General features: G+C 34.9%; 5 protein-coding genes and 1 non-coding gene across 7 annotated transcripts; all 6 read left to right on the top strand.

Annotated features, from left to right (window-relative positions):
- Positions 1–2,646: 2,646 nt before the first annotated feature.
- LOC142542686 (nudix hydrolase 2-like) lies at positions 2,647–6,386 on the top strand. 2 transcript variants are annotated; one of them, XM_075649451.1, is made up of 9 exons: positions 2,647–2,803; positions 2,890–3,140; positions 3,968–4,033; positions 4,140–4,277; positions 5,163–5,240; positions 5,334–5,384; positions 5,483–5,517; positions 5,736–5,844; positions 5,939–6,386. In XM_075649451.1, exons 1-9 carry the CDS (start codon positions 2,677–2,679, stop codon positions 6,137–6,139), a joined length of 1,056 nt encoding a protein of 351 aa, XP_075505566.1. In that variant the 5' UTR covers positions 2,647–2,676; the 3' UTR covers positions 6,140–6,386. The 2 variants fall into 2 exon arrangements, with proteins under 2 accessions (XP_075505566.1, XP_075505567.1); XM_075649452.1 differs by having other exon boundaries at positions 2,648–2,803; positions 4,140–4,238.
- A 2,380-nt stretch (positions 6,387–8,766) lies between these two features.
- On the top strand, positions 8,767–12,354 carry LOC142542684 (SNF1-related protein kinase regulatory subunit beta-2-like). The gene is made up of 4 exons (XM_075649450.1): positions 8,767–9,315; positions 10,087–10,265; positions 10,348–10,510; positions 11,851–12,354. The coding sequence occupies exons 1-4, from the start codon at positions 9,130–9,132 to the stop codon at positions 12,175–12,177; spliced, it is 855 nt and encodes a 284-aa protein (XP_075505565.1). The 5' UTR covers positions 8,767–9,129; the 3' UTR covers positions 12,178–12,354.
- Positions 12,355–15,130: 2,776 nt separating this feature from the next.
- Positions 15,131–16,533, top strand: LOC142542683 (uncharacterized). Its single transcript, XM_075649449.1, has 3 exons — positions 15,131–15,290; positions 15,411–15,492; positions 15,879–16,533. The coding sequence occupies exons 1-3, from the start codon at positions 15,279–15,281 to the stop codon at positions 16,394–16,396; spliced, it is 612 nt and encodes a 203-aa protein (XP_075505564.1). The 5' UTR covers positions 15,131–15,278; the 3' UTR covers positions 16,397–16,533.
- A 2,898-nt stretch (positions 16,534–19,431) lies between these two features.
- On the top strand, positions 19,432–20,389 carry LOC142541472 (TPD1 protein homolog 1-like). The gene is made up of 3 exons (XM_075648003.1): positions 19,432–19,540; positions 19,779–19,898; positions 20,037–20,389. The coding sequence occupies exons 1-3, from the start codon at positions 19,501–19,503 to the stop codon at positions 20,387–20,389; spliced, it is 513 nt and encodes a 170-aa protein (XP_075504118.1). The 5' UTR covers positions 19,432–19,500.
- Positions 20,390–20,448: 59 nt separating this feature from the next.
- LOC142544050 (U6atac minor spliceosomal RNA) lies at positions 20,449–20,542 on the top strand. Its single transcript, XR_012820017.1, has one exon. It is a non-coding gene; the product is annotated as a U6atac minor spliceosomal RNA (small nuclear RNA).
- A 2,911-nt stretch (positions 20,543–23,453) lies between these two features.
- Positions 23,454–26,645, top strand: LOC142542682 (uncharacterized). The gene is made up of 5 exons (XM_075649448.1): positions 23,454–24,078; positions 25,141–25,359; positions 25,646–25,744; positions 25,984–26,097; positions 26,193–26,645. The coding sequence occupies exons 1-5, from the start codon at positions 23,572–23,574 to the stop codon at positions 26,406–26,408; spliced, it is 1,155 nt and encodes a 384-aa protein (XP_075505563.1). The 5' UTR covers positions 23,454–23,571; the 3' UTR covers positions 26,409–26,645.
- Positions 26,646–27,597: the final 952 nt, after the last annotated feature.

Here is a 27,597-nt window from a genome sequence, read left to right as displayed (position 1 = left end):
AGTGAGAGATGGAGAGGAATAAATGGGAAGATCCCGCATTAATTTATATAGAACCAAACAAAAAAATGCAAAAAAGAAAAAAGAAAAAAAGCGGACAGCACGTGGCAGCAGGCGTTGTGAACGAGAGAACGACATTCGCCGGCGGGAAATTGCTTTAGCTTTCACGTTTTGGGCAGCGCTGGGGAGCATTGACCAGCAGAGACAGACATGCAATTACGCCGGCCAGATATACGTATACATTATACATACAAACACACACACACACAGATACAGAATATATATATATATATATATAGCTGTTTGTTAGTGATTGGATTGGTTTCTTAACGAGCATGCATGCTTAATTGGGTTAATTAATCAGTTTTAGAGTCCCAATTCAATTCAGATTTCAAGATGGTTTCTTGAATTAAGATAAGTCATGGGGAATATGAAAGAAAAACGAATAACTCTTGATCATACAATTATCTCTTAGGGAGCCTTTGGTACCCGTGATTAGGCGGAATTTTTTTTTTTATCCTGCCTAGTCAGCTGTTTGGTACGCGTGATTATTTAACCAAGTCAATCCCTCCTATGAATGATTAGGTTATATTAGGTAGATTAAAATAATACCTCCTCACCCCCTATGATTATTTATCCAACTCTTAATACCTCCTATTTTCCCAATTTTACCCTTCTCTTATATTCAAACTCACCACCACTTTCCGCCACCGACCGCCGCCGGCCGACCGCCGCCGCCGGCCGACCGCCGGCGCCGACCATTTCCGGCGCCGACCGATTTTTCCGGCTGGCCGTTTCCGGCCGCCGCCCCCGTCATCCGTTTCCGGCCGGCAGCCGGCCACCGCCGCGACTGTCGCCGTCGCCGCCGCCGCGTAGGGAAAGGGCAATTTTGTCTTTTCATCAAAAAATTCAAAATTATCCTACACTTAAAAATCTTACCAAACATAATATTATTTTACACCATATATTACAATCCTAACACAATCATTTTCTTTATCATTTACATACTAATCATTAGTTTATCTTATCCTTCCAATCAAACGTAGCCTTAGGAGCTCTTCAAGTTCATATTCAAGACATTTTTCATTGAAAAATTGGGATAAAAAAATGGAATAATTCAAAATATGTGATATAAAATTACAAATTTAATTTAAACACGATATTTTGACTCTGTGAAATGTAATAAAATGATTTATTTTCCTTCATAAAATTAATTGATATAACACGTACACACATACATATATATAGATATATATAATTATTAATAATTAGTGTCGCCTGCATGCCTATAATTTTGAAACTAAATTTTTTTTTATTTTATTATTATATAATTTGAATTTTTATTATCTGTATAGTATACTAATTATTCTTACTATAAGCTACGTAATTAAAGATATATTAAATTTTCGTACGAAGTATGATATCACAACAAATATTTGTGTAAAGTATTATTCTATTAAAGTATTATTTTCCCATTCTAATTAGTGTTTACAGTTTTTATCATCAAGCCGCGGGTAGTATGAAGAATGATATTGTAAAAATTTATTTTTGGACGTATTTTAGAAATTAAAATTAGTTGTTATAATTTATAGGATTCATTAAATTACCTTACCTATACAACTATACGACGACTAGGGATTGACGTTTATTCTGGGACATCGAGTACTCGAAACCCGATGGGGTCAAGTATTTTTTTTTTAAAAAAATCGGGTTGGATATTTTATCGATATCCGATCACGTATTAGGTATCCGACAAATGAAATTTTTTCATAGGTCTATCCGTATATTCAATTAAAAAATACTTGTATTTTTTGTGTTGCTAGTCATAACCCGATATAATGACAAATGACTAATCATAAAATGATTTAATGACATAATTTTTTGTGAAATGTGAAAAATACATGTGTTTTTTTTAATTTACTAGCCATAATATGATGTAATGAATAGTTATAACTCAATATAATGACATGATTTTTTGTAAAATGTGAAAAATACATATATTTTTTCAAAAAAAATTAAAAGAATGGTTTTTTTTTTCGGGTATCCGAAAATACCCGACCGCCGGGTACCCAAAAATATAAAAAAACATCGTTAACGAGTTTGGATATATAAACTGTAGCATGAAAATCACTTAAATAATTCAAAATTTTAATTAAAGTGTTTTTATTAAAAAAAAAACGATTTGATATTTGGGTAAATGTTGAAAAACGATTTATTTTTATTTTTAAACGGAAATGAAAACCTATATAAATCATAGCTCATGGCGTTTAAAAACCATTTATACAGTTTAATTAAACTTATTTAAAACAGTTTATAAACTCTCAGGTCTCATGTTTTATAAGCTTACAAGTTATAAATTGTGTGAGAGAGTTTATAAGGTTCATTATTATGTCTTTTAATAGACAAATTATAGTGATTACTTTTTGTGAGATGGATCTCTTATTTGAGTCATCTATGAAAAAATATTATTTGTATGATAAAATATTATTTTTTATTATGAATATCAATAAGATTGACCTATTTAATAGGTAAAAATTCGAAGACCATCACAACAAAATCACCTCTTTGTTAAAACTGTATTTATGGTAACCATATCGTATTTTATAATAATATAATACAAATGAGGTTATAGTACAGAGGAACACAGATATTTTGTCACTTCCAATTACGGGGAGGAGTATGATAGTAACCAGGCTTATGGTTGTGTCCAGGTCCTCCATTCTCAGTGTCACCACTTCAAAAAATCTGTCTTTCAACTCCAAGAAACGCCCCTTGTCCACTCTGAATCCATCGCTTCGATCCCAAGGTTCCAATGACAAAACCCTTTAATAATTATTGAATTTGACAATTATCGATTCCAAGATTGGTTAATCCGTCTAATCCGTGGATCAGGAAAATATCGGGGCGCTTATTTGAATGTTTCAGGGAAAACCAACAGGTTGATATTTGGAATTTTCTCGAGTATCAGGTCCTCAATGAGTTCTTCCATGTCACGGGTTTCATCTGAGAAGCAAGTGGAGAGAATTTTGGAGGCGAAAAACGATGATCATGGAGGTGTGATAGTGGAAATGACCAGTGAGCCCATGGATCCCGGTGTTTTTGCTTCTTTACTCAGAGCTTCGCTTTCCCATTGGAGAAAAGAGGTATATTTGTGCTGAGCTGCTGAGTTTGAGAAATGGAAACAAAATTACTGAATCTTCAATTATTATAATTTTTTTGACGAAGCTTGGAATTTTGATTGATTTGTTACTTGAGTATTCAGTGAAGAGCTACATGTTTGCGTGGATATGTTGTATTACAAACTTCCAATGCGTTGCTTCTTTGTTTCTTTGCGGTGGTAGAATAATGAAGTTTTTCAGGAAGGAAGGATTTTAATGTGAATTTCAATCCTTTTTGTTCATTTATGGACTTAAATAAACATCTGTAGAACCTGATAAAATTATAGTCCCACGTGCTATTTTTGCTGGTATATGCATGCGAATAATTTGAGCACGCGTTTAGTCGATACCTCCAAGAGAACACTGATATGTGCGACGGTGGAATCAAGTTAGTAAATGCAACTATAAATCAAGTTCTTCAGATTTTTGAAAACTTTCTCATATAATTATATGTTCCTGGCAAATATTTCTTCTCCCCAAGTCTGGCTTGAATTCAATTCTTTATTCTTTTGCCCTGTATTTGTAAGTTGTTTGGAGTGGCATTTTGGGGGAGATTGGCAGGTTAAAGTGAAGTGGGACGCAGGAATCAGGATTGACTTCAAAAAGGATAGTGGTTGCCTTGGGGATAGATTGGGTGAACGTGAGGCTACTTTTTTGGTTAGCCATTCAGTACTGAGATCGTGATGCCTCATGCACGACTTAAGTAAATATAACCATTTTGAGATGATGGTTGTTTTCTTAGGTTGTTTTGTTAGATTTTACTTAAAGGGAGAGTTCATTTTCACCCGGAGATTGAATGAATGATATTGCAGGGAAAAAGGGGTGTGTGGATTAAAGTGCCTATTGATCTTGTTAATCTTGTTGAGCCTGCTATAATGGTAAGTTCTTATGTAGTAATAGTTATAATTTTTCTTTCTTTTTCAATTAACAAAACGCTTCATTAATTTTTCCATTCTTTGCTATCATTGACATCTTGTGTTTCAGGAAGGATTCTATTTTCACCATGCAGAACCTAGATATTTGATGCTTGTGCATTGGCTTCCTAGTAGTGCAAATACTCTGCCAGCTAATGCCACACATCGAGTGGGTATTGGTGCATTTGTATTGAATGAAAAGAATGAAGTACGCCATAATATAATGTTACTATAATGATTTTGCTTCGACGCATGATATCATTTCAACTTTTTTGGCACACCATTTACATCTCTTGAATGTATTAACTTGCATTTTTTGAATCAGAAAGGTGCATGTGTATTAGGAATTGTCAATTAGCTTGAAGCAAAGATAATGAATTTTTTACTATAATAATTTTGCTTTGACATGATATTATATCATTACAACTTTTTTGCACACCGGTTAAATCTTTTGAAAGTATTAACGTGCATTTTTTGAATCAGAAAGTGCATGTGTCTTAGGGAGTTGTCACTTAGCTTGAAGCAAAGATAATAATTTTTTTAAAAATCAGATTTTACTTGATTCATTCAAACATATGACTAAATCTGAAGAAAATTTCCTCTTTGCTCCGAGGATGACAAATAGAAATTTGTAAGAAGGAAATCCAAGACTTAATACCTGAGGGGGTTACATGGTGCCGCTTATATGAGTAGCTAGTGGTGCTGATTTTTCATTTTTTCCCTTTGTCCCGTGAACAAATCCTTTTATCATGGCTTATGCTTGTGGGTCGTGGTGTACATTGATTATTTGTTGTACAAAAAGCATTTGTTGCTGCTGCTTGAGTGGTAAAAAAGGTCTCTTTTCTTAAATCTCTGGAACCCAAGTATCGGCATCAAGGGACTTCGTTCAACTTATATGAACAGAACCCAGAAAATGGAAAAACTGGATCTATGATGTTGGCCTTTCATCACATATGAAATATCAGATTGCATGAATGAAATAGGTTTTGCTGTTCTAGACTCACCCTCTTTTAATCTACACACACAATTCTACCCATGCAACATGAAACAAAATATATACACTCTTTTCACACTTAATTGCAATCCTATACAGGTTCTAGTTGTTCAGGAAAAGAATGGCAGATTTCGGGGATCAGGGGTGTGGAAATTCCCAACGGGTGTTGTTGATGAGGTAGGTTCAGATGTCCAGTTTGTCATTTTCTAAAACAGATGACTAAATATGAAACCTCCCGACAAACATTATCAATCTTTCTTATGTTCACAGGGTGAAGATATATGCGATGCTGCAGTCAGAGAAGTAAAAGAAGAAACAGGAGTAAGAACAAATTGGCCTATATCTTTTAAAATGTGATGTTTGACCAATCTTTATACATCTAATTGTCTATGCTCTTCTTCACTCCTATCCTGTTTCAGATTGACTCAAAATTTCTTGAAATTCTAGCATTGAGGTACATCTTTGCTCAAAATTTGTACCACTCTATGATGAATTTTACATATAGGCCACATTTTATTTTAAACATCCCCATGCCAAAAAAATTTATAATTTGATACTGTGCTTGTTGCTGTAATCACTTGTGTGTCTAAACTTCCTCTTCTGTATTCTTGAATATTTTCTATTTTGTGTTGTGTTGCTTTATCTTGTAAATTTTATTCTATGATCCCCCAGACAGAGCCACAAATCATTTTTTGGGAAATCAGATCTTTTCTTCGTTTGCATGATGCAAGCACTCTCATTTGAAATCCAGCCGCAGGAAGCAGAAATAGAGGCAGCACAGGTTTTCTTTGAGTTGTCATCATCCAAGAAACCATTCAGTTATACTAGAAACCATTAAAATATACTGTTCTTATAATCTCTTTAACATGTTCCAGTGGATGCCATACGAAGAATACACAGCTCAACCATTTGTTCAGAAACACGAGCTTCTTAGGTACATTGCTGATATATGCCGACAAAAGAAAGAAAAGGGCGACGAAGGATACTCTGGATTTTCTCCTGTGCCTACGACAACGGGATTTTCTGATAGTAAGGGCTGCTTGTACTTAAACAGGTATGACCTCAAAATTTTATGATATCAGGACTCGACAGCTATATATCTAATTCGTTCAACAGATAGTTTAGTCAAATTTGTAAGAGGGCCTTTGGACTGCAACGAAAAATTCAGTCCTGCGGCATGGTAAAGTTTATATATATATATTTCCGTGCATAAATGTATTCATTGTACTAAAGTGCAACTCAGAAGCTGAATCTAGTGTCGAATGCAAGTCGTCGGAAGAAGTAAGGTTGTGTTTGAGCAGAATAATTTATATTTACCAGAAAGATTTGATAGATAGAGCTCAAATTATTTCCATTTGGGTGGACTTAAATCCAGTATAATGCTTTGAATGTACCCACAAAACATCCAAATAAGCACAAAGGATTTGAAACGTGAAATAGAAATGGTTTGACTCGAAATTGGCTCGATCCAAACGCATCATTACATAATTGGTTGGCTACACAGATGGATGATTTCAAGAAATTCTGAAAGTCGATTAAATGCTTTGAATGTGTCTTATTTGACCTCGTGAAGTAATTCATGCAGTGCATTTAATAACTATCGATATAGTAATTCTTGTGTATTATGATTCATTCTCTATATTTTTGATAAAGTCTTTTTTCCCCCCTCAAGTTTGAAATCAAGGATTCTTTCGGAACCAAGAAAATGGCCATCCATTTGCTAATCTCAAATATTCATGCCTGAAACAATTTTCACTGCTGCATTTATTTGTTACTTTTCATAAAGTTCGAGAGACGTGGATATACGTGATATTCAAGTATAGTTGGATTTTTATTTTTAATTTGACAAACCTCAAAGATGGCGGATGAAATTAACCTTTAGGCAAAAACTTGTGTGAGACTATCTCACGGGTCGTATTTTGTGAGACGGAACTCTTATTTGGGTCATCCATGAAAAAATATTAATTTTTATGTTAAGAATATTATTTTTATTGTATATATTGGTAGAGTTGATCCGTCGACAAATATTCGTGAGACCGTAGAGACCTACTAAAACCTTTATAATTGTATTCTACATGAACTCTTAATACGAGTTTGATAATAACAATAATCGTGATGGGGTTACAATGTTGGTCGGGGTAAGAAGCCAAAACACGCTATCAAGTATTTACAAGCTCCTAATCGTACTCTATAGAAAAACAACAAAAAAGCAATTTCAAACAGTATTTGATGATTAAATTGCGGACCCAAAATAAATGAAAACTTTTGCTCTTTTGGCCCCCACCACTCCATTTTTTTTCCCTTTCCCTAGCCTCCCAATTCCGTCAATCTTTTTTTGTAGCCTTTTCATTGTGACAAAGACATATAACCACCCATTTCACAATCAAAATTTTCACTTCCATCTTTACTTTGCTTGATTTTGGTGGGGTTCGATATTTTAGTAGGAAAAAAAAAGTATCTTAACATTTTTTGAAAAAAAGTATCTTTGATGCTTACATTATGGAGATGAAAGTAAGTCTCGAACTCGAGATGTCTCAGTTTAAGGCACAACATGTCATTTGAGTCAAAAGCTCGCTTATTTCGATATACTTAGTCGGGTTTTTTTAGATCAAATTGCTTGATCGATTCAATATCCGTGGATAAATCGATGGGTAGGTTCAATTATTTAAGATCTTGATGAGGTTTGTTTCATATTCTATAGCCAAAAGCAAAGATAGTTGTAGAAATTCACCTTTATTTCTTGACAAGTACAAGCATCTATAACACCGTAATTTTATTTTTTCCAATCCAAGTGGTCAAGTAATTTTTAATCCAAGAATTGCTCAACCTGTTCCAAAATGACTTTCCACATCTTAATTTCATCGTTTTTTTAAAAAATTGCCTACAAAACATAAGATCTATTTCTATCAGGTCTCAATTTTTTTTTTATTATTTTAGAGATCAGGAAAGTTGTTAGAAATAGATAATTTATTTATTTGAAAATCTCAATAACTTGAGCTTCAAGTTTCTTACAGAAATGGTGTAACTTAATATAATAGTTTATATAAACACACACATATATATACACCTTGTTTCTTCAATTGATATCTAACAAATTACGATCCAAACACTCAATTTTCTCCATTCAAGGGCAATCACGGTAAAAAAAAAATATTTTTTATTGACTTTGTGGACACCGCAAAGACGTCATTTATCTATTTGACATGTCAAAATTGTACGTTTCTCATGTAAACATGAATTGTGAGCATCATATCGAAATCATAATTAATATAATAATTTTGAAAGCATTCGCGAACTTCGTATTTATTGAAATAAAATTTTGAAAAAAAACTGTGATAGAAGTCCATGCCACCCTATTTGATATTAAGATACCAAATTTGAAACGAGATTTTGAACCTAAGACTCGATTATACTATATCAATGGCTTACGTTCATTTGACATCATCATCTCAAGTTTGAAACGAAATATTAATTCGAAAAAACTCTGATTACAACTCTGAATCTTCCAAATTTTTTTTGAAAGAAACTGTCCATAGTCCATACTACTTGTGATGAAAGGAGAGGGAGATGGAATGGTGTGACCTGCATCCCCCATTAAACCCACACGGTCACACCGGTTGGGGCCCTTCTCTTCCTCACCACTCGCCCCACTCTCTTTACTTTCATCATCACAATAATTATTTAATTTTAACAAATGGGCAAACCCAATACTTAACAACGTAACACATCTCCGAACTCACAGGACAAGATTCATTACACTAGAATACATGATTAGATTACAGGAGAAAAAGAGATGATATGATATCACAACCCTTCCTCCACTTTCTTGTGATCAACAATCAAACAAAATACTATTTCGTACCACCAAGATTCCAGTAATTAATCAGGGAGATTCATCAATTAAATCTAGCCTACCCACCCTTTCTGCTTGCCTTCTTTCTCGCTTTCCTTCTCTTCGGCATGTTTTGTACTGGGATTCTGTTGAACTGGTATCCGTGAACATAGATTCTTGTCGGGGGGAGTTCGTGTTCTTCTGTTGTGTTTTTGCAACAAGAAGGATAGCGTAATGGGGAATGCTAATGGAAGGGAAGAGGGTGGAAGTGACGGCCCATCCGAGGTTGAGGATGAGGTTGGTGGTGGTGCGCAGGTTAGCATGGGGGATCAATTTGGTGGGCATGTTGGTGAGTTAATGGGGCAGTCCCCCCCACCAAGTCCTAGGGCTTCACAATCTCCCCTGATGTTTAGACCGCAGGTCCGTATTTTCTCATGGATTATTAACGAAAAAAGAAACCTTTATGTTTCTTGTTATCTCTGAGTTACGAAAACTTGTTCCTATTTGCTCTGCGGAGTATAAAGATTGGATCTTGTGTTTGAATCGAGCAAAATCTGTGATTTTGAGAAATAGTTAGAAATTTTATCTCGTTGGCTATGTTGTGTGGTGTGTTGGTGATTTCCTTCAGCCTCAAATACTAGCTTAGATCTGCAGTCTTTGATGGTTAGAATTTATATATCTTTTCCATCTTGGGTGAATAATTTCTTCAGATTTGTAGTGTTGGATTATTATTATTTTTTATTTTGATAGGCGCTGTGTGTTCATTGAAATTTGATGGAAAATAATAGTCGGCTATTAAGGTTCTTTAATGTTAAAGGTCCTTAATCACGATAGGTCGTTGTTTTGTGCACAGAATTTGGAAGAAAGATTAAGTGAATAACTGGATGTCCTTTCAATCAGTTGTTTTTTTTTGTTTGAAAGTAACTATCCCGTATGAATTTACATCCATCAATTAATGGTTGCATACAATTCTGTCCCAAACTTGCAACTACTGTTCATGATATTTTCAGTCTGTGTTGGTTCTCGCTATGGCAAAGAAATCTCTGTATTTGTTTTCCTTATTCGACGCGACTCCACATATTTCACCCAGCCAAGAATGCTGGTTTATAAATGAAACTATGCGGTGTGCAGCTGTTCAATTTAACTGCACGATGTCTACCTTAAAGAGATATGTCTTATCTGTAATTTCAGATGCCAGTGGTTCCTTTGCAGAGACCTGATGAGTTGCAAATCCCAAATCCTTCATGGATGCAAACTAGCTCAGTGTACGAAGACATGAATAACGATCATGGAATTCCGACTATGATTATGTGGAGCTATGGAGGCAAGGAAGTTGCTGTGGAGGGGTCATGGAATGATTGGAAAACCAGGTTAATTTATTGTCTTGCATATGCATTATTAACTAGATCTTTAATATCTTAAACAAATTCTGAATCCTTGGTCTTTATTCAGGGAGCCATTGCAGAGATCGGGGAAAGATTTCACCATAATGAAAGTACTTCCTTCAGGATTTTATCAGTACAGGTTCATTGTTGATGGGCAATGTAGGTATTCCCCGGAACTGCCATGTGATCAGGATGAATCTGGGAATGCCTATAACACTTTAGATTTGCAGGTAACTACTGTTTTCTTTTATTGACGCAGGCGTTGGAAACTTTTTACTTTCACAAGAACTACATAATTTATGGGAAAGACGTTAGATTAAAAAATGCATAGACTTCTTCCATGAACACGTCTTAGGTATCACTGATGACTGACTTGTGAATACTTTTGGCATCCAATGTGAATGAGCTCTACAAAGATAGACATTGATGGCTGAACTGTTGGATTACCCTCTTCCTTCAGTTGCTTTATTACACGTGTTAGCCTCTTCCGCCCATAATAGGTTACCAAAACCATATAACCTTTTGTCAATCCAAGCACGAAAATTGAACAATTGACTGTATATATTTTAAAGGAGTATATGATGGCGCTTTGTGCTTAGAATTGAAAGTTTTTTAAATATATTTTACTCATTTCCTAACTAGCAGTTCCTTTCCCTTTGGTGAAGAGTGTAGCATTTTTTATTTGGGGCATGAAAACCTGGCTATGGTTAGAATGCACCTCAGAATCTGATCTATACCTTGACCCGGTCATTTCCTCAAGAGATGATGGTAAAAATGAAGTCTAGTTTACAGTCACTGATTTCGTATCATTTTTATATCATGTATTTGCTTCATACATCTAATTTCAAGTTTGAGACTGTTCCAACTTCCAAAGCTACAGGAAATTCTACCCACAAATGGAATATCATGTTAATTTGAGCATGCTTCACTTGGTGGGTTATCTAATGGGACTGCATGCTTAATTCACCGTAATCTGTCAAGTACAAATTGAGGCATGCGTATTTAACTAGTGTCTGTCTAATGGAAGTTCAGAGTTGGTGGAGAATCTAATTGATAATCTGGAGGAACCCCACCATGGTAACTTGTAAATACTAGGAACACTGCTTAAAATGAAGCGCAATTTGTAAATTTGTGTTTCCGCATCTCTGTGACAATGATACTCACCTTCACATGGATGTAGAGCATTTCTTTTCTCTCTGTCCTTGGTCACGCAGAAGAGGAGTGTGTGGTGGCTAGCACAAAAGAATTTAGGAAAATTCTAGTCACTGGGATATTATACCATTTTTTAATACTGCAAGAGATCTGGCCCCCTTCCCACGGCTCCCCCCCCAAGATATTTTGAATTTGCTCTTTTGTTTTGGGGTTTTGTAACGATGTTAATGCTGAATAAATTTCTGAAATATGAAATAAATTATTTCCTGTAGTTTCTTCAAAACAGATGCTTTCCATGACATACCGCCTAACTCAACGATAATCTTCAATCATCGCATCATCTTGTGTTTATGCTTAATTTTATCAATTTATGTGGATTGCCTTGGTTTGTTTATATGGAATCTCCAATGTGCTGCAGGATTATGTCCCAGAAGATATCGATAGCATTTCTGGTTTCGAACTGCCTCAATCCCCAGATGCCAGCTACAACAACGCTCAACTTGGTCAAGAGGATTTTGCGAAGGAACCTCCATTGGTTCCTCCCCATCTAAATCTGACTTTGCTCAACGCTCCATCCCCACAGTTGGAAATTCCACCTCCTTATTCGAGGCCTCAGCATGTGGTGCTGAATCATCTTTATATGCACAGAGACAGAAGCCGGCCATCGGTGGTAGCACTTGGTTCTACAACTAGATTCCTTTCCAAATATGTGACCGTGGTGCTTTACAAATCCATACAGAGGTAAAAATTTCTGTTAAATGGACATCAGTTTTCATCTTTTACTGTAATTGATATAATCGACAGAGATTTGCCAGGCTTATTAGTCATGTTTACTTTGTGAACAGCCATTAGAGGGAACATTAGAAAAAATATGTTTTGACATGCACTTTTTTGGGTCTTAATAGTTTCTCCTTCCTATTCACCCATCTCACTATTCATGTTAATATTCTGATCCCGAAGATGTTCTGCTCTCATAGTTCCTAGTTTATCAAACTTACTGAAACTCTGATGTTTACTTAATTAATTTCGGTGAATCAAAAAATGCCGATTGCCAGTACAAATTATTGACCCATGAATGCACCCAAACCCAAATGACAATGATAGATCACACGACAGAACAATATTTTAAGGTAGCAAGTGTACTCCCTTGTGATACTTGGCCGGCCAACCATCGGTTTTCCTGATGTCATCCTCTTATCATCATCTTCTTCCTTCATTTTGTTATCCTTCAGAATCATTGGTTGTTTACCCTCTCTTATAAACACATTCACCTAGCCATGAAGAATGCATTCCGCAATCATTTGTGATATGTGCTGTCACAGATTCTACCCCTCAATGCGTAGCTGAAGCAAGCTCTACTAATTCAGCATATATTGATCAAGTATTTAGCAGCGTCGGGAGAAACAATTTACCTCGAAATCTGCGCTGCAGTTAAAATTTGACAGAAAAGCTTCAGCTAATTGAGCCCTTGTTAAAGTATATGCCAGACAGTTGAGTTTCAGTGGTGGTTTATCTCCTCCATCTCGAGTCATTGTCTTTGATTGTTTACATACACAATGTAAATTTCCATCTGAGTCATTTCCAGCAAGAGTAAAAAACTTCGAGCTTTGATCCCCTGCAAGTGTAGTTTGAGTTTATCGATCGACTGCTCCGTCAATATAGTTTAGTAATCAAGTTGCTGATTGAGTCGAGCTCGGCGGAGTTGGAGTCGAACTCGGCTCATTCTTTCAAACACGATTAGTTGACAGTAGTGTCAAAGGCAAAGAAGGCCGCCGCAGGCTCATTTCTCTTCTTTCTTTTCCACGTTTACTAATCTGTTGTTATATTTTTTTTATCGATCTTCCGCTCCTCTTCCTCCATGTTTCCTTCTGGTTTCTTCTCCTTATTCTGACGCAAAAAATTAGCTACAGAACTGAATTAGATTAACTATTACCCCAGAAAGAGGAATATGACTCATTTCACCATATCAACCTTTAAAATAATGGGGTGGATTCAAAAGTTTTGAAATCGAACCAAACTGACTTAAACTGTAAAATCAAACCAAACTGCGTGGATCAAACACAATACAACATAATTCGACCCAAAAAGATGATGATTTTAATTTGCAATTCAAAAATGTATGACTAGTTGGGCCTCCAAGTCATAAAAAATTTACCTAGTCCATGCACTGAAATCCTCGGCCAACACCAGCCACTTTTCATATGTTTCGGTTATGTCCTATGATTCACTTTTCTTTTCTTTCTTACATATTCATCCGTACTTGGAAAACAAAGGCATTCTCATATACTTTCCTTACTTAAATTTATTAGAATCATGGTAAATAATAATGTGGACGAAGGACAGTTAAATAAATACGGGCTGGCTGTTCAAGTTGAATTCGGAAATTATTAATATCAGATACATAAATACGGACAAGACTGACATGAACTATGAGAGACAAGTGCCACTAAGTTTATGAAATTTGCGAAGATCCCTACAAATATGGAATACGCCTACAAATCTACAAAAATCATGAAGAATTTAGGAAATCTCCGGATGTATCCGAATCCCTTAAGATCCCATGCGGATAGCTACATAACAAATCATCTATATGAAGAAACCTTCCTAATTAAAGACTTTATCTTACAAGGCAACATGTCCTTCCCATATCTATAAATATCTCTAAATCAGCATTAGTAATTTTCACTCTAAGTATTGCCCGAAACATTGACTTAAGCATCAGACGACGCCTCTTAATTAACTCTTGTCTCCATCCAACCCACGCTGTGAAGAAAAGAGGATTTTGCTCACCGTATAGAATCCAAGGTAACTTTTATTTTCATTTTGATTTTGATTTTGATTTTGATTATATCAAACATCTATTTTTACATTCATGTATCTCGAATAAATGTCTGTTGGATCGAAATTAACTATTTATATGGTTTCAATTTTAAAATTTTCCGGTTTTGATATGAAATTAGAATCAAACCATTGCAATACGATTCCATTTGGTTTGGTTAAATTAATTCAAGTAAAAATTTATTTTTGAAAAATGTCTTGAGTTAATAATGAAATAAAGATATTACTACGAGGCAATCAGAGTTATTAAATTTAATATTTGATAATTACATTACAAAATAGTATACGAATATCCAAGTTTTATTTAAAAAATAAAGATAGGGTTAAATTTAATTTCTATATATTTGAAGCAGTAAAACTTATAATTGATTAATTTATGTTTCCAATGGTTCGATATGATTTCTACTAGTTAATTCGGAATCGAACCCACCCGTAAGCCCTCGATCCATCTTTAGATTTGTCGCCAAATCTAAAGAATCTTAATTTATCTTACAATAAAAAATCATATCACACACAGTATCATTTTATTTCTATTTATTATATTTCTAAATCAATCATTCTTTTTATCGTTTACGTACTAATCATTCGATAATCTCATCCTCATGAGATACTTCATATTTGTATTCCCTCGGATACCATCCACGTCAATTTATTGTGTTTACAACAAGAATTCCTACAAGTTGACTCTCATTGTCTTGGTCGTGGACTCGTATAATTTGGCTGTTGAAAGCGAAGCTCTAAATTATATTCCTTCTTTTTTAATATAATATTTTTTAAATAACTTATCTTTATTCGTGATACAATTTAAACAATTGGGTCGATATCATATCAATTTTTGTGTAACGTGCGACGTGCTCGTACAACACAACTTTATTTTCTCAATTTTATCATCTCTTTTCATTTTGTTCGTATTAATACCGATTTTTATTTCGTGGCTCGCACCTATTTTCTCCGTGTCTGCTGCAGAGGTCTCGGTCAGCTCTAGGATACTTCAGATAGTAGTCAGCCATGGGAGAGAAGGTGTGCAAGTTTTTACCCCCACAGTGCTTGTTTTGCTTGTATAATATAATAATTAATTGAATGTTGATTGATTTTGGATTTACAAGTTGAATGAATTTTGTCCATTAATGGATGATACAGGTGACAACGATGGTACTCACGGTTAATCTCCAGTGCCCTCGCTGCTACAAGGAGATCAAGAAATTCCTCTGCGAATTTCCCCGTAAGTACTATTGTATCGCGCACCTTATTTCTGACGCAAAATTAAATATAATATTGAGATCTGACAAAAGATGATAACCAATCGGAGATCTCCATGGATTTATTAGTTTCATCAAAATTCTGGATTTGTCGGCGGCCGCCGTTGTTAACCATGAGTCTGCTAATTCATTTTTTTTATGCTGAATTCGCAAGTTTCTGATTAGTTGAGGAAAAAAAATTACAGATTTGTTCATAAATTATTTTTTAAAAAAAAGTTCAAATTCCAATTGCAAATCGATTTACGATAAGTTCAAGTCGTTGATCTCCCGGTGTTCTTTGATACTGGCCAAGTTTCTTGAAAATGTGAACCTGAGTTGTTTTACGCTATTGTGAAATTTTGGACAAGAGAAATTCGGAATCAGGTGTACGATGAAAAGGTAAACACAGTTACAGTAACTGTGGTGTGCTGCAGCCCGGAGAAAATCCGGGACAAGTTATCTTACAGAGGTGGTAAAGTCATCGAAAGCATTGAAATCAAAGAGCTCCCAAATCCCGAAAAGAAGAAAAAGCCCGATAAGAAAGAAGCCGGGAAGCCGGAAGTGGTTGTGGTGGAGCCCGAAAATCCGAAGCCCGTTGTTGGAAGGCCCAATAAGCCCAAAGAAGCTCCGAAAGCAAAGGACCCTGAACCGGTGACCGGAATTCCACCGGTTCTTCCCCCGATGGCTTACTACGGACCGAGTTACCACGGATTTGGTGGCGGGGTGCCGTGGTACAGTGGGTACGGAGTTCCGACGCCGCCACAATCGAGTTACGACGTTAATTATGGATACGGGTACCCGAATCAGTATGGCAGTAGGGGCCCCAATTTTAGCAGGTGTGACGACTACTTTAGTGAAGAAAACCCTTCGGCTTGCTCAGTTATGTGATGCTATTAATTATTAATTTTACATATTATTGTTGGTGAATTTGCGATAAATTCTGTACTCGTGTTTCAATTACAATTGAGTATTTATGTATTATTTTTCGTGAATTAATATCTAATAAAATCTTAATTTTAGTTTCAGTTCTGTGTTGAACATTTTTTTTTGTCTTTCTTATATTATTTATACTGATACATAAATATTATACATAAACATCATCACTTAAATAATAATTTTTTCCAATTAATATGAATAATAAAGTTTTAATTTTTATTGAAACTAATAATTATTTGGTTATATATTTAAAACAAATATAATCAAAATAATTGTTTGAATTATTTGTTATTAATAATTTTTTCTTATAATTAATTATATTCTCATCTAATTTTTTTTTATCTCTTTATATTTTTGATTTAATTAATATTTCAGTGAACTACAAAATGTTATATGATGTAACAAAACATTTTGGCAAAGCGTTCAATTCCCAATTCTTTGATGGCCAAGGTGGTCCTAAAAGGAAGGTATTTTAAACGGTTTGATATTATGAAAGCTGAATTGGGTTATAATAAATACTTTTTTTGTTTGGAGAGCTATCTTTTGGAATCGAGATTTTATTGGTAAGGCTTATATTGGAGAGTTGGGATGGTCAGAAGATTCCGGCGAGCTTAATTAGATCCATGGATTCCGGCGAGCTTGGATCCATGGATTCCGGGAATTCAAGCCTTCAACAGTCACTTCAATTCTATTTCTGACCCGAATGTTACAGGTGGCTGATTTTATTACTCCTTCGGGATATTGGGACGAGAATGCTATTGGCAAGAAATTTTCGATTCATGAGGCAGAAGCTATACTTGAGAACTCTTTAAATCGCCATTGTTGTGATGATTTTCGTTATTGGTGTTAGAGTAGGTGTCTGGTAAGTCAACTTGTGGCTCGGGCTTTATTTACTATAATGTAAAACAATCTTTATTTTAATAATATTTTACGATTTATTCGATTATTATATTATACTTTATACGTGTACTCATGCAAGCTGCATAGATAAAGTCTTTGAATGTACAATAGATACCATGAGGTCTGCCTCTCAACGTAAAACCATGAAACCCATTAGGAAGTGTATCGTATATTCTAAACAAGTTTATAGTCGAATCACCACTCTCTCGGGCGTTTTCCTGTGGTAAAGAAGGTGAAACGCTCTTGGACCAAACTTTGTGTTGGGGGAAATCAGGAAATCGGGACTCTCATACATGTTATTTTTTAAAAGAAAAGAGCGTGTGTATTTTACCAATTTGACCATTAAATCTGACCCAAAATTATTTTCAATTAATATCGTATTTTCACAACTAAAATGGTATTTATTTTTGTTTCGATCCTTCGAATACAATATCTTCATGTTTTGATGATATATATATATATATATATGTATATATATATATATATATATTGATACCATAGCCCGGGTTGTGTCCGAGTCATGAACGATTCTTGTGCCCGGGGCATGGACGACCCAGGATACTGGATGGATGGCCAGAATCAGGACAAGTCGGCAGGAAGGGTTCATCAAGAGCCGGGCAAGTGAATGCCCGGGACGTCTCCTCCCCGGGCCACCGGACGCCCGGGCTCTCGTTCAAACTCCCGGGAACTTTCTACCCGGGCCACCTCGATATGAGCACCGCACTCGAGTATACTAGCAGAATAGGATGTGGACGACTGTCTCATCTCTGACAGAATATAGGGTGTGATTAGCCGTCCTACTATAACTAGTAGGTACCACGGAGAACGAGGTCATCATTACTTCTCCTACTATAAATACCAGGTTCTATCTTTACATTTACATTCATTCATTCACACCAATATCACAACCATCACTTGGTTATATTGGTTCTTGGCTTGAATTATTCACTGACTTAAGCATCGGAGTGGTCACGCCGGACACCCCTCCGGCGCCCATCCACGTGGTTACCTTCTTGAGTGCGGGAAATCCTCTCCGCCCGAGGAAGAAGCTTCTGGTTCAGATATCTACATTGCTCTTATTTCCTTCATCATTTTGATAGCAGATCCGGTGGAACACCCGACCCTGCTCACTCATTTTACCAGGATCGCATCATATATATATATTTATTTATTTATTTATCAATATGATAAAAAAGTAGTTGTATATTTAAGTTGATAATTATTTATTATAATGTAATCTTTAAATAAATATAATTTTTTTAAAAATTAATCAATTAAATAAATTAAAGAATTTTGAAAATAAAATGTTACCTAATTAATTCTATTAATGATATTTGGACTTAAAAACAATTTAAGCTAAAAATTAAAATTGACTTAGTTTAATCATGCATCAATTTGTCAATTTATAAATATCTATGTATCAATTAAGTCATTTACAATAATATATGTTGTCAATTATTAATCTACTAAAATTAATTTATTTTTTCAAAAATGGAGTATTTAAACCTATATATTTTGAGGCTAATATAAATCTAATTTTAGGCCTAATGATTTTCTTGGCGTCCGACGCATTTCATCTCTGTCAGCTCAGCTCCTTCAATATGTGTATTTACCGCTTTACTCGTTCAGACACTAAACGCTAATTAATTTGTCGAGTCTCTCTATGTGAACTCATAATTTTAATCACAAACACACACACAGTGTTGGGTGCAATAATTGTCCCTGTTTGATAGAGCGATCGAACCGTGATGCTTGAACTGCTGTGCGGTTTAAAATATTTGAGTTGCACCATTACCATCAGCTATATCTTTTGGTAAAATGGTAAGCACTCGATCCCACACACAGACACACACACACATATATATATATAATTTATTATATTATAATTATAAATATATAACATATATACACAAGTAGGTCGTAAATGTAACAATCTAGTCTGAACAAGTAGGCAAAAAGGATATCTACAATTGCTATCAACAACAATAAATACAAATTCGGGAGCAATTCAGAGCTGCGTCCCAGTTTTCTATACGCATGCTGCTACTATAAATTGGTCATTATCACACCAGAAATTAGCATTTTGGGGAAGATGGTTTGTTGAATCAGACATAACGAACAATATTGTTAAGTGTTAAGAGGAAAGAATTTTGAAGATGAAATGTTTGGTTGCTCTTTCCATTATTGTGTTCTCAGGTACCTATATATGATCATTTCTCTCCTTCTTTCATTATATATCATGCATAATTAATTCTGCCCACCACGTTTTTCTTACAAGACCAGTACTCATTGTTGTCTAATTATACCATGAATTTACAAGAAATTATTACGTCCGTAAAGTTGAGATTTTCCTTGATGGGATGTGTGTTTGGATTGTGATCTTTTGCTATTTCTTCAAAGAAAAAGAAAATCTTCGAACATAGTGTTGTTGCAGTTGTGGGTATTGATGGTGCATTTAAACACTCTGATAATGAAGCTTGCATGCAAGAACCAATCTTGTCCAGTGGAATTCATGACGCAGTCGTGGCCAGAAAGCTAGTCACTGATTACACTGGTAATTAAATATATCACATATATATATAGAAATCAACTTTTTTCCTCGTCAAACTTTATATATTACGGCGCAAATTAAAATGTTCCACATTTAACGACCTTTCATTTGCTTCTTCTTTTAAATTATATTTAATGGAAGGGAATGATGGAGCTGGTACCATAAATCGGGTAGGGGAAGGGGAACCGTCGTGTTCGATGGATGACATCCTCGTTGACCAGGGCGCGACGGAGCCGCTTCCCAATGGTATACCCACGTATACGGTGGAGGTTCAGAATGCTTGTGTGAGTGGTTGCAGCAATATCTCTGACATCCACCTTAGCTGCGGGTGGTTCAGCTCTGCCAGGTTGGTGGATCCGAGCATATTCCGGCGGGTTGGATACGACGATTGCCTTGTCAACGGCGGAGAGCCCCTCAGCCCTGGAGAAGCTCTTTCTTTTCAGTATGCCAATACTTTCATGTATCCTCTTTATGTATCATCCGTAGCTTGTTAACTATATATATATGTGCACGTGCTTTTTAATATATAATCATGATTCAGCTTGTTTCGGTCGTGTTCGTAGAACCAACTCCCCCGACAGGGACGGCTGTTAGCACACATGCGGTCAAGGCTACCCACTTCGGCGGATCTCTAACCCAATTTTTTTTTAAAATCTAACGGTGAAGAAACAACATAGAAAATTGATTGAAAATTCCAAAAGCATCTAACCAACCGCTTGTCTTTACTAGATTAAAAATAAAACTCAATTCGATATTGTAATTACCGAATTGAACTGGATTATAACATAATTTGAATAATATTTTCTAAATATGTCTCTTGTGGGACGGTCTCATGAATCTTTATCTGTGAGATGGGTCAACCATACCGATATTCATAATAAAAAGTAATATTTTTTCATGGATGACCCAAATAAGATATCTGTCTCACAACATACGATCCGTGAGACCGTCTCAGATAAGTTTTTGTCATATATTTTTATATATTTTCCAATAACTATGTATATAAAAGGTTATTTATTTGACAAAGTAATTAAAAATAAATATTTTACTAAATTATGGTTTCAAATTTATTTTCAAGCAACTCAATGGGATTCAACGTATTGATGTAAGATTCAGTTTAGTCATGTGTTAGTCAAACATTTTTGGAGTTAACCAAATAAAATCGGACCAAGTACTCTAGATTGATTTGATCCAATAAGCATCCCTAATTAGTGCAAATAATTTAATTGAAGTTTATACACATTCCTACTCTCTAAGAACCTATTTGCGCCTAAGTTTATTATAGCATTGAATAATAAGTACTCATATTAATGATATTTATGTACAATCAAATTTATATAATAATTTTTGCAACACACAAAATTCAATACAAGAATTTTAATTTATTAAAATCTTGTTAGAAATAACCGATATCAAGAATCATAGTGCACTTCACATGCACTAACAACGAATCTAAGGCTATGAAAACACAAAGAGAATAACGATCTAGTTACGTGGTTCGACTTTGAATAACCTACATTCACAGAAGAATAAAGCAGCGTTCTTGTATTAATATAACCGAGAGTTTAACAAGTATATAACCGAGAGTCAAAGGTGAATTACAATTGAGATTATTCCCTCAACTGCTTCGACTCTCTCCCTCTATGTGGCGTGTCCTCTCTTTGTATCTTTTGTCAAGTGATCACAATGATTAAAGCCGAAGTCCTGAGACTGAAATTTGCGGAAGCTTGTATTCCTCCTTAACATAAAAGATCAGAAAACGATGAGCGCTGATCAAACTAACTGTTAACATTGAAATTTGAACCTTACTCAACCCCAAAAGTTAGCTCAAGAGGAGGATTGTCCAAGTACATATATGCAATTCTCAGAAAATTTATCTAATCGATGTGAGACGACTAACATATACTAGGTCTGCATTAGTTAATGAGGTAAAGACATTTAAAAAAAAGCATGCAAAAAAACCGACTTTCATTTAAAGCAAATGACTAAAAAGAAAATTACAACGAAGACCAGGTTCAACCATGGTCATATATATTATATAGGCAATGGCCCGCCACAAGTATTCTATTCATGATGTGGGGAATTATAAATTTGGTCGGTTATTATTATTATTATTAATAATTAAGGTTATGCTTGTCTAACATTCAAGACAAATGATTAAGGAAATTATTATCAGAAGTGGCAGAATCTTGGAGGCTGGACGCCGTCTTAAAATTTCAAATAAAATATTATAATATGGGACGTGTCTCTCTAATTTTCTTGATGGCCCAATCATGTGTTTGCGATATACCCATACTCCTCCCGTAATGTTATGAAATTTTAGTTGTTTGATTATTAATGTATGGAGTAGGTCTCTTGTGAGACGGTCTCACGAATCTTTATCTGTGAGACGTGTCAACTTGACAGATATTCAAAATAAAAATAATACTCTTAACATAAAAAGTAACACTTTTTCATGGATGACCCAAATATGAGATCCGTCTCACAAAATACGACCCGTGAGACCGTCTCACACAAGTTTTTGCCTAACTGTGCATGAGTTCGTTTTTATTTATTTATTAAAATTTAGTAAGATTTAATGAGGTTAGATTATGATGAGAATTATTCCTCGAAAAAACTAACTCAACATAAATATTTTGGGAGAAAATTTTGAAGAATTGAAATGTATTTGGTTAAGACTATTATTTTGTTGTCAAAATTAATTTAAATTTTGTAAATACTGTAATTTACTTTATAATATAATCGTAGAGACCTACACATATTAAATTTTGAGTTACCATAGTAATTATGTTGGCTTGTGTTAATAAACAATTAAGAATTGTTCTGCATTATATCTTAGATTGTGGTAATCACACCAATTTTTAACCCAGAGAATCAAAATGTATGGGTTGAAATTTGAAAATACTTCTGGAATTAAAAGTTATTTGATGGGTAATGATCCAATTTAATTGTTCAATTCATTGTTGATGTTTAAATTAATTATAAAGGCCCAAACCTATTATGTACTCCAAAAAAATATATAAACAGAGGATGATTCTCATTAACACTCTCGTTATTTTATACTTAGGCTCTTTATCTTTCAGATAATATTTTTAAATTATTTTCTTACTTGAGTGTTAGAGTGTATAGGACAGACAAACCCCGACACTTCTGACTTTTGTTTATGACGCAGGTGATAACCCACAAAATTTTATTTCCTCTAGCTACTTGGATCCGCTTACGAGCTAACTGGAATATCGGTTTACGATTACTTGAATCCGTTTATGAACCTACAGGGTAGTCCGGATAATCATAATTTTTGGTTACCTCATTATTATTATTATATAAATAAAAATAATAATAAAGCTGGATATTTTATGCGAAAAAACGCAGGTGTTTAGTCTGTACTCCATACTCTGTATTGGATTTGGGCCAACAAAAAAAATAGAAGAAAGGAAAAGATCTCAATCTTAAAATCGTGTTTGAATCTCTTCCATATGAAAAGAGCGCTGTCGGTGAAAAACGTCGTTTGATCGACGCTGTCTGCCTAATATTCTAATTTCAAACTAATTAAAAGCGCGAAACCTATTTTGAATTTTCAGACAGCGCCCCAACTAAAATCAAACCTGCTACAAATGTTCTTCTTCCCTAAACTCTTACGCCCTAATCAATTCCCGACTGGATAGATTTCACGAGAATGGCTTCAATCAAGCCTGCAACTCGCTACTCAAATAGCTTGAACAGCTCCACAAAATCCGACCCCTCATCATCTGCCGAATTCCCTTCAACACTTGAAACCTCACGCGCCCTCACAAAGAAAAACAACGATGCTGGGCCGGCCCAGTTTAACATCAGCTCCATGGTTAAAAAATTGTTAGAGAGCAAGAAGGCCAAGAATTTCAGCAGGAACACAAAGTTCGTTGTGGCTGCGGATTTTTTGGCCGATGATTTGAAGAGGAACGCGAAAAGGGATACTGGATTAGGTGGGCTACACAAGAAGTTGTTTAAGGGATCACCATCATCATCATCTGCCGGGGCGAAAAGGGGAGAGCAGAGTTCGAGAAAGGCTTTGACTGAGGTGAAGGAGAATACAAGGACATTGGCGATGGTGCTGAGAAGTGAGAGGGAGCTTTTGAGCTTGAATAAAGAACAGGAACAGCAAATTCGAGAGATTAAGTTGTTGTTCGAAGAGAAAAACCTAGAGGTAAATTTCAGGATGTGATTATTTTCTGTTGAATTGATCGGGATGAGTGTGTTAAAAATTTTAAATTCTTATGGGATATTTGAGATCTCTGTTTTTTATCCAGTGTCAATATTTGGAAGTGAATGCATCACCTCTCATTATATTTAGACTTTTTGATAATAAGGTGATCATGCGCAAGAAATTGCTTTCTTGTTGACCAGAAATGACCTATTTCTCACGGCATTCGGTTTCTTACCTTTTCATGCTCTAAAGCCACACCATTCGTGTTTGATCTACTGGTCTGGGTTCTTCACCCTTTGCAGAAGTTGGTAACTAATCCTTGCTCTATTATTCATGCCCTGGGATTTTGTATGCTCGAATTATTGATATTCGACTTTACTAGTGAAGTTTATTCGTGTTTGGTGATCAAAGAATGGTATGGAGGAGTTTTGGTATCCTAAATGTTTCACCAAGAAATAATCCAGTAACCACTTCGGATGGAGAGTTTTACTAGATTAGGTCCATGGCTTTTCTCTATTTGGAGTTTCCACTTAATAATAATTATGTTCATTATGGTTCTCCGACTCACTTCTATCTGTAGGTGATTGCTATCATGGATTAACTCCATTTGATATTGTGATCCTTTCATGATATTGAGATGGGATTTGTATCTGTTTGCTGTTTTGATATCCTTTCATGATAAGTCTTGTGTTCATCTCATTCATTCATTTTGTTTGGGATTTTTAGACTAATTTCCCCAAGTATCAGAATGACTGCAGCTTTTGTGATGGTAACACAAGGAACGGTTCAAAAACAAAAGACTTTTATGCCTGTAGCGGATGAGTTTCTTTGTTCTACTTGATGTGAATAGGCAATTTCTGAACTCCTGAACACATTTGGAATGTGTAGCATTTTCATTGAGTGAAGATCCTAACACAAAATGAACACTGTATTCTCAAATTGCAATCATTTCAACAATTTCTCATTTGAGTCTTGGACACCTGGTTAATGTTTACTAGAGAATGCTCCTTATGGGATTGAGCTGTTTTATCTTTCAAGTTTAATAAAAGTGTAAATTTCTAGGTTGAAAAGCTGAAAGATTTGTGCTTGAAGCAAAGGGAAGAGATAAAGTATCTGAAGAATACAGTTCTTTTCACCGATGTCACAAATTCTCAGCTTCATGGCCTTTTGGAGAAACAGGGTACGGAACTTAAACAGGCAAAACAACTCATTCCAAGTCTTCAGAGGCAGATTACTTCACTAACTGGACAACTGCAATATCTTGCCGAGGATCTCGCCGAGGTAGCCTTAAGCCTTTGTGTTCTTGTTCTAACAAATGTCAAAGACAAAAGTTTATCTCCCCTGATCATAATTTTGTCATTGATTTTGGAGAAAAGTTTCGGTAGTTTCAAAGGACTGATCCTTATCTAGTGGTGTCTAAATTATTTTTACTACCATGGTGTAACCTTTTCGTCCTTAAAGTCTTCTGATGCCGTGTTTGATGCGTACACACCTTTGTTGTAGAAACAGATAAATTTTGCTTCTATATTGTGGATAATGCTTCACTTGTAATTTCTTCTGGTCGTAGGTGAAGATGAACAAATATTCTTTGCAAGGATTAAGTGATGATTATTTCAGTTCTCCCAGGACTCCGTCATATGATCAAGAAGAGACAACTAATTATCTGGTAAAAACCATTATTTAACTATTGAATCCAAATTAGAAAGTAATGATCCCTATTCAAGAACATCATAAATGATAGAAGTTATGAATCTACCATTGTTTTCTTGATTATTGGAACGTTACTGCAAGGCGAGGTTTTTCTATTATTTCTTGGATATACTAACCAAGGCCTGGCAGCTGGCATAGAGAATACTGCAGTCCATAGTTTTTTTTAAATTTGACAAGCTATCCTCCATTGACCAGTTCGATCAAGAATTTAGTTCTGGGGATTATACAACACCACAGAGTCTAGATGGCATGTTTTTGGAGGATATAAATCCCTGCCTCACCCCTTGTTATTCCAAGACAAAGTCCAAGGTATCCTACCGACTGTACCACAAAAGTTTGGCTTCATAATTTTATGGCTTTTCTTTTTTTATGCTTAAACTAGAAAATGATTGAATCTCTTGTAGGAATTAGATATTACAGATTCCCCTGAACGTAGCTTATCTAAACAAAAGGTCCAAACGTCTCACCAAACTGGTTTTGTTACTTGTGCAACAAAGCTTTACAAAAGTTCCGAATGTTGCCAATCATCCAAGACTGGAAATGGTTCAATCCGTACAGCTCGGAGGTCTGATGAAAGTAAAGGCATTTATGGGAAGCAAATGCATCAGAAACTTTTCTGATCTGATTCTGCAGAATTTTGGTGGTGCAATTAAATCCGGCTGCTGGTATTGTGTCATGCTTCGAATTCTTGAACCTTCTCTACATTGGCAGAACATAAAAACCATTTGTGTGTAATGAAATATACTGGCAATCATACAGAAGAAAATGGTTCTGATGTATGTCATTTTTGCGTATATAAGACTACATATATAATAAAGTACTATACTTGATATATTGTGGCGTATGTACTCGGTTTATACTTCCAATTTTCCTTCAATTTTTTTTTGTTGAGTTTGTGTTTTGAGAAGTAGAAGGTTGCTTTTATAGATCTAACAAGGCTCGATCCCCAACTCGTAGTTGGCTGAATAAGTCTTACATGGTTCCAAAGCTGTACTAAATAGGCTGCATCAATCGATTAATATCTCTCATTGAAAAGTTTATTCATAATCTGATGATTCTTGAATTGTAATATTGGCAAATCTTAAAATGTATGTCAAGTTGTTTTTATAAAAACCAGTGCCTTCATAAATAGAAAAATTAAAAATTTTAAATTTATTAATTAGTGATGTATATTATACTAATATTTCTTTAATGTAATCTGATGATATCTATTAAAGGTTGTGACTTGATTTATGGTGTGTGTGTGTGTGTGTGTGTGTATATATATATATATATATATATATATATATATATATATGTTATTAGCACACGCATCCGCCAGATTTGACTAGGATTCCACCAATCATACTTGATTTTATTACAAAAAGAACAATAAAGGACAAAAACAATGCAAGTTGAAGTTGTTCCCACAAGAAAAAGTCGATCTTTAACATCGTTGATAATAAAAGTAAGAACATTTTGTATCTACCGCATGTAAAAGAATTCATCTCGAGTTGTTTAAAACAAACAGCAGTCCAAAATATAGATTTGGTATAAAATATGTATCTTGTGATACAAATGTATTTTAAAAAACAGTGAATTTTATTATAAAAAACAAGACAATTTGATAAGTAACCAATAATTTGTGGTGGTACCATAGTTTTGAATTAATTCGTCCTATTTTTGCATTCAATTTCCCATTAAAAAGGTTAAGAAGAATTTGGTTATCATCTCCTTTCTTTTTCTTTTTCCATCCAAAGAATTTCGATAAATTTTAGAGATGGTTTTATTTTTATTTTTTTAATGATAGCCTGTGAAGACTTTCATGCC

The sequence above is a fragment of the Primulina tabacum genome, chromosome 4 (assembly GCF_025594145.1).
Source record: "Primulina tabacum isolate GXHZ01 chromosome 4, ASM2559414v2, whole genome shotgun sequence".
NCBI classification, from domain to species: Eukaryota; Viridiplantae; Streptophyta; class Magnoliopsida; order Lamiales; family Gesneriaceae; genus Primulina; species Primulina tabacum.
Note: the sequence above shows the minus strand (reverse complement) of the source record. Positions and strands in the feature narration are given on the sequence as shown.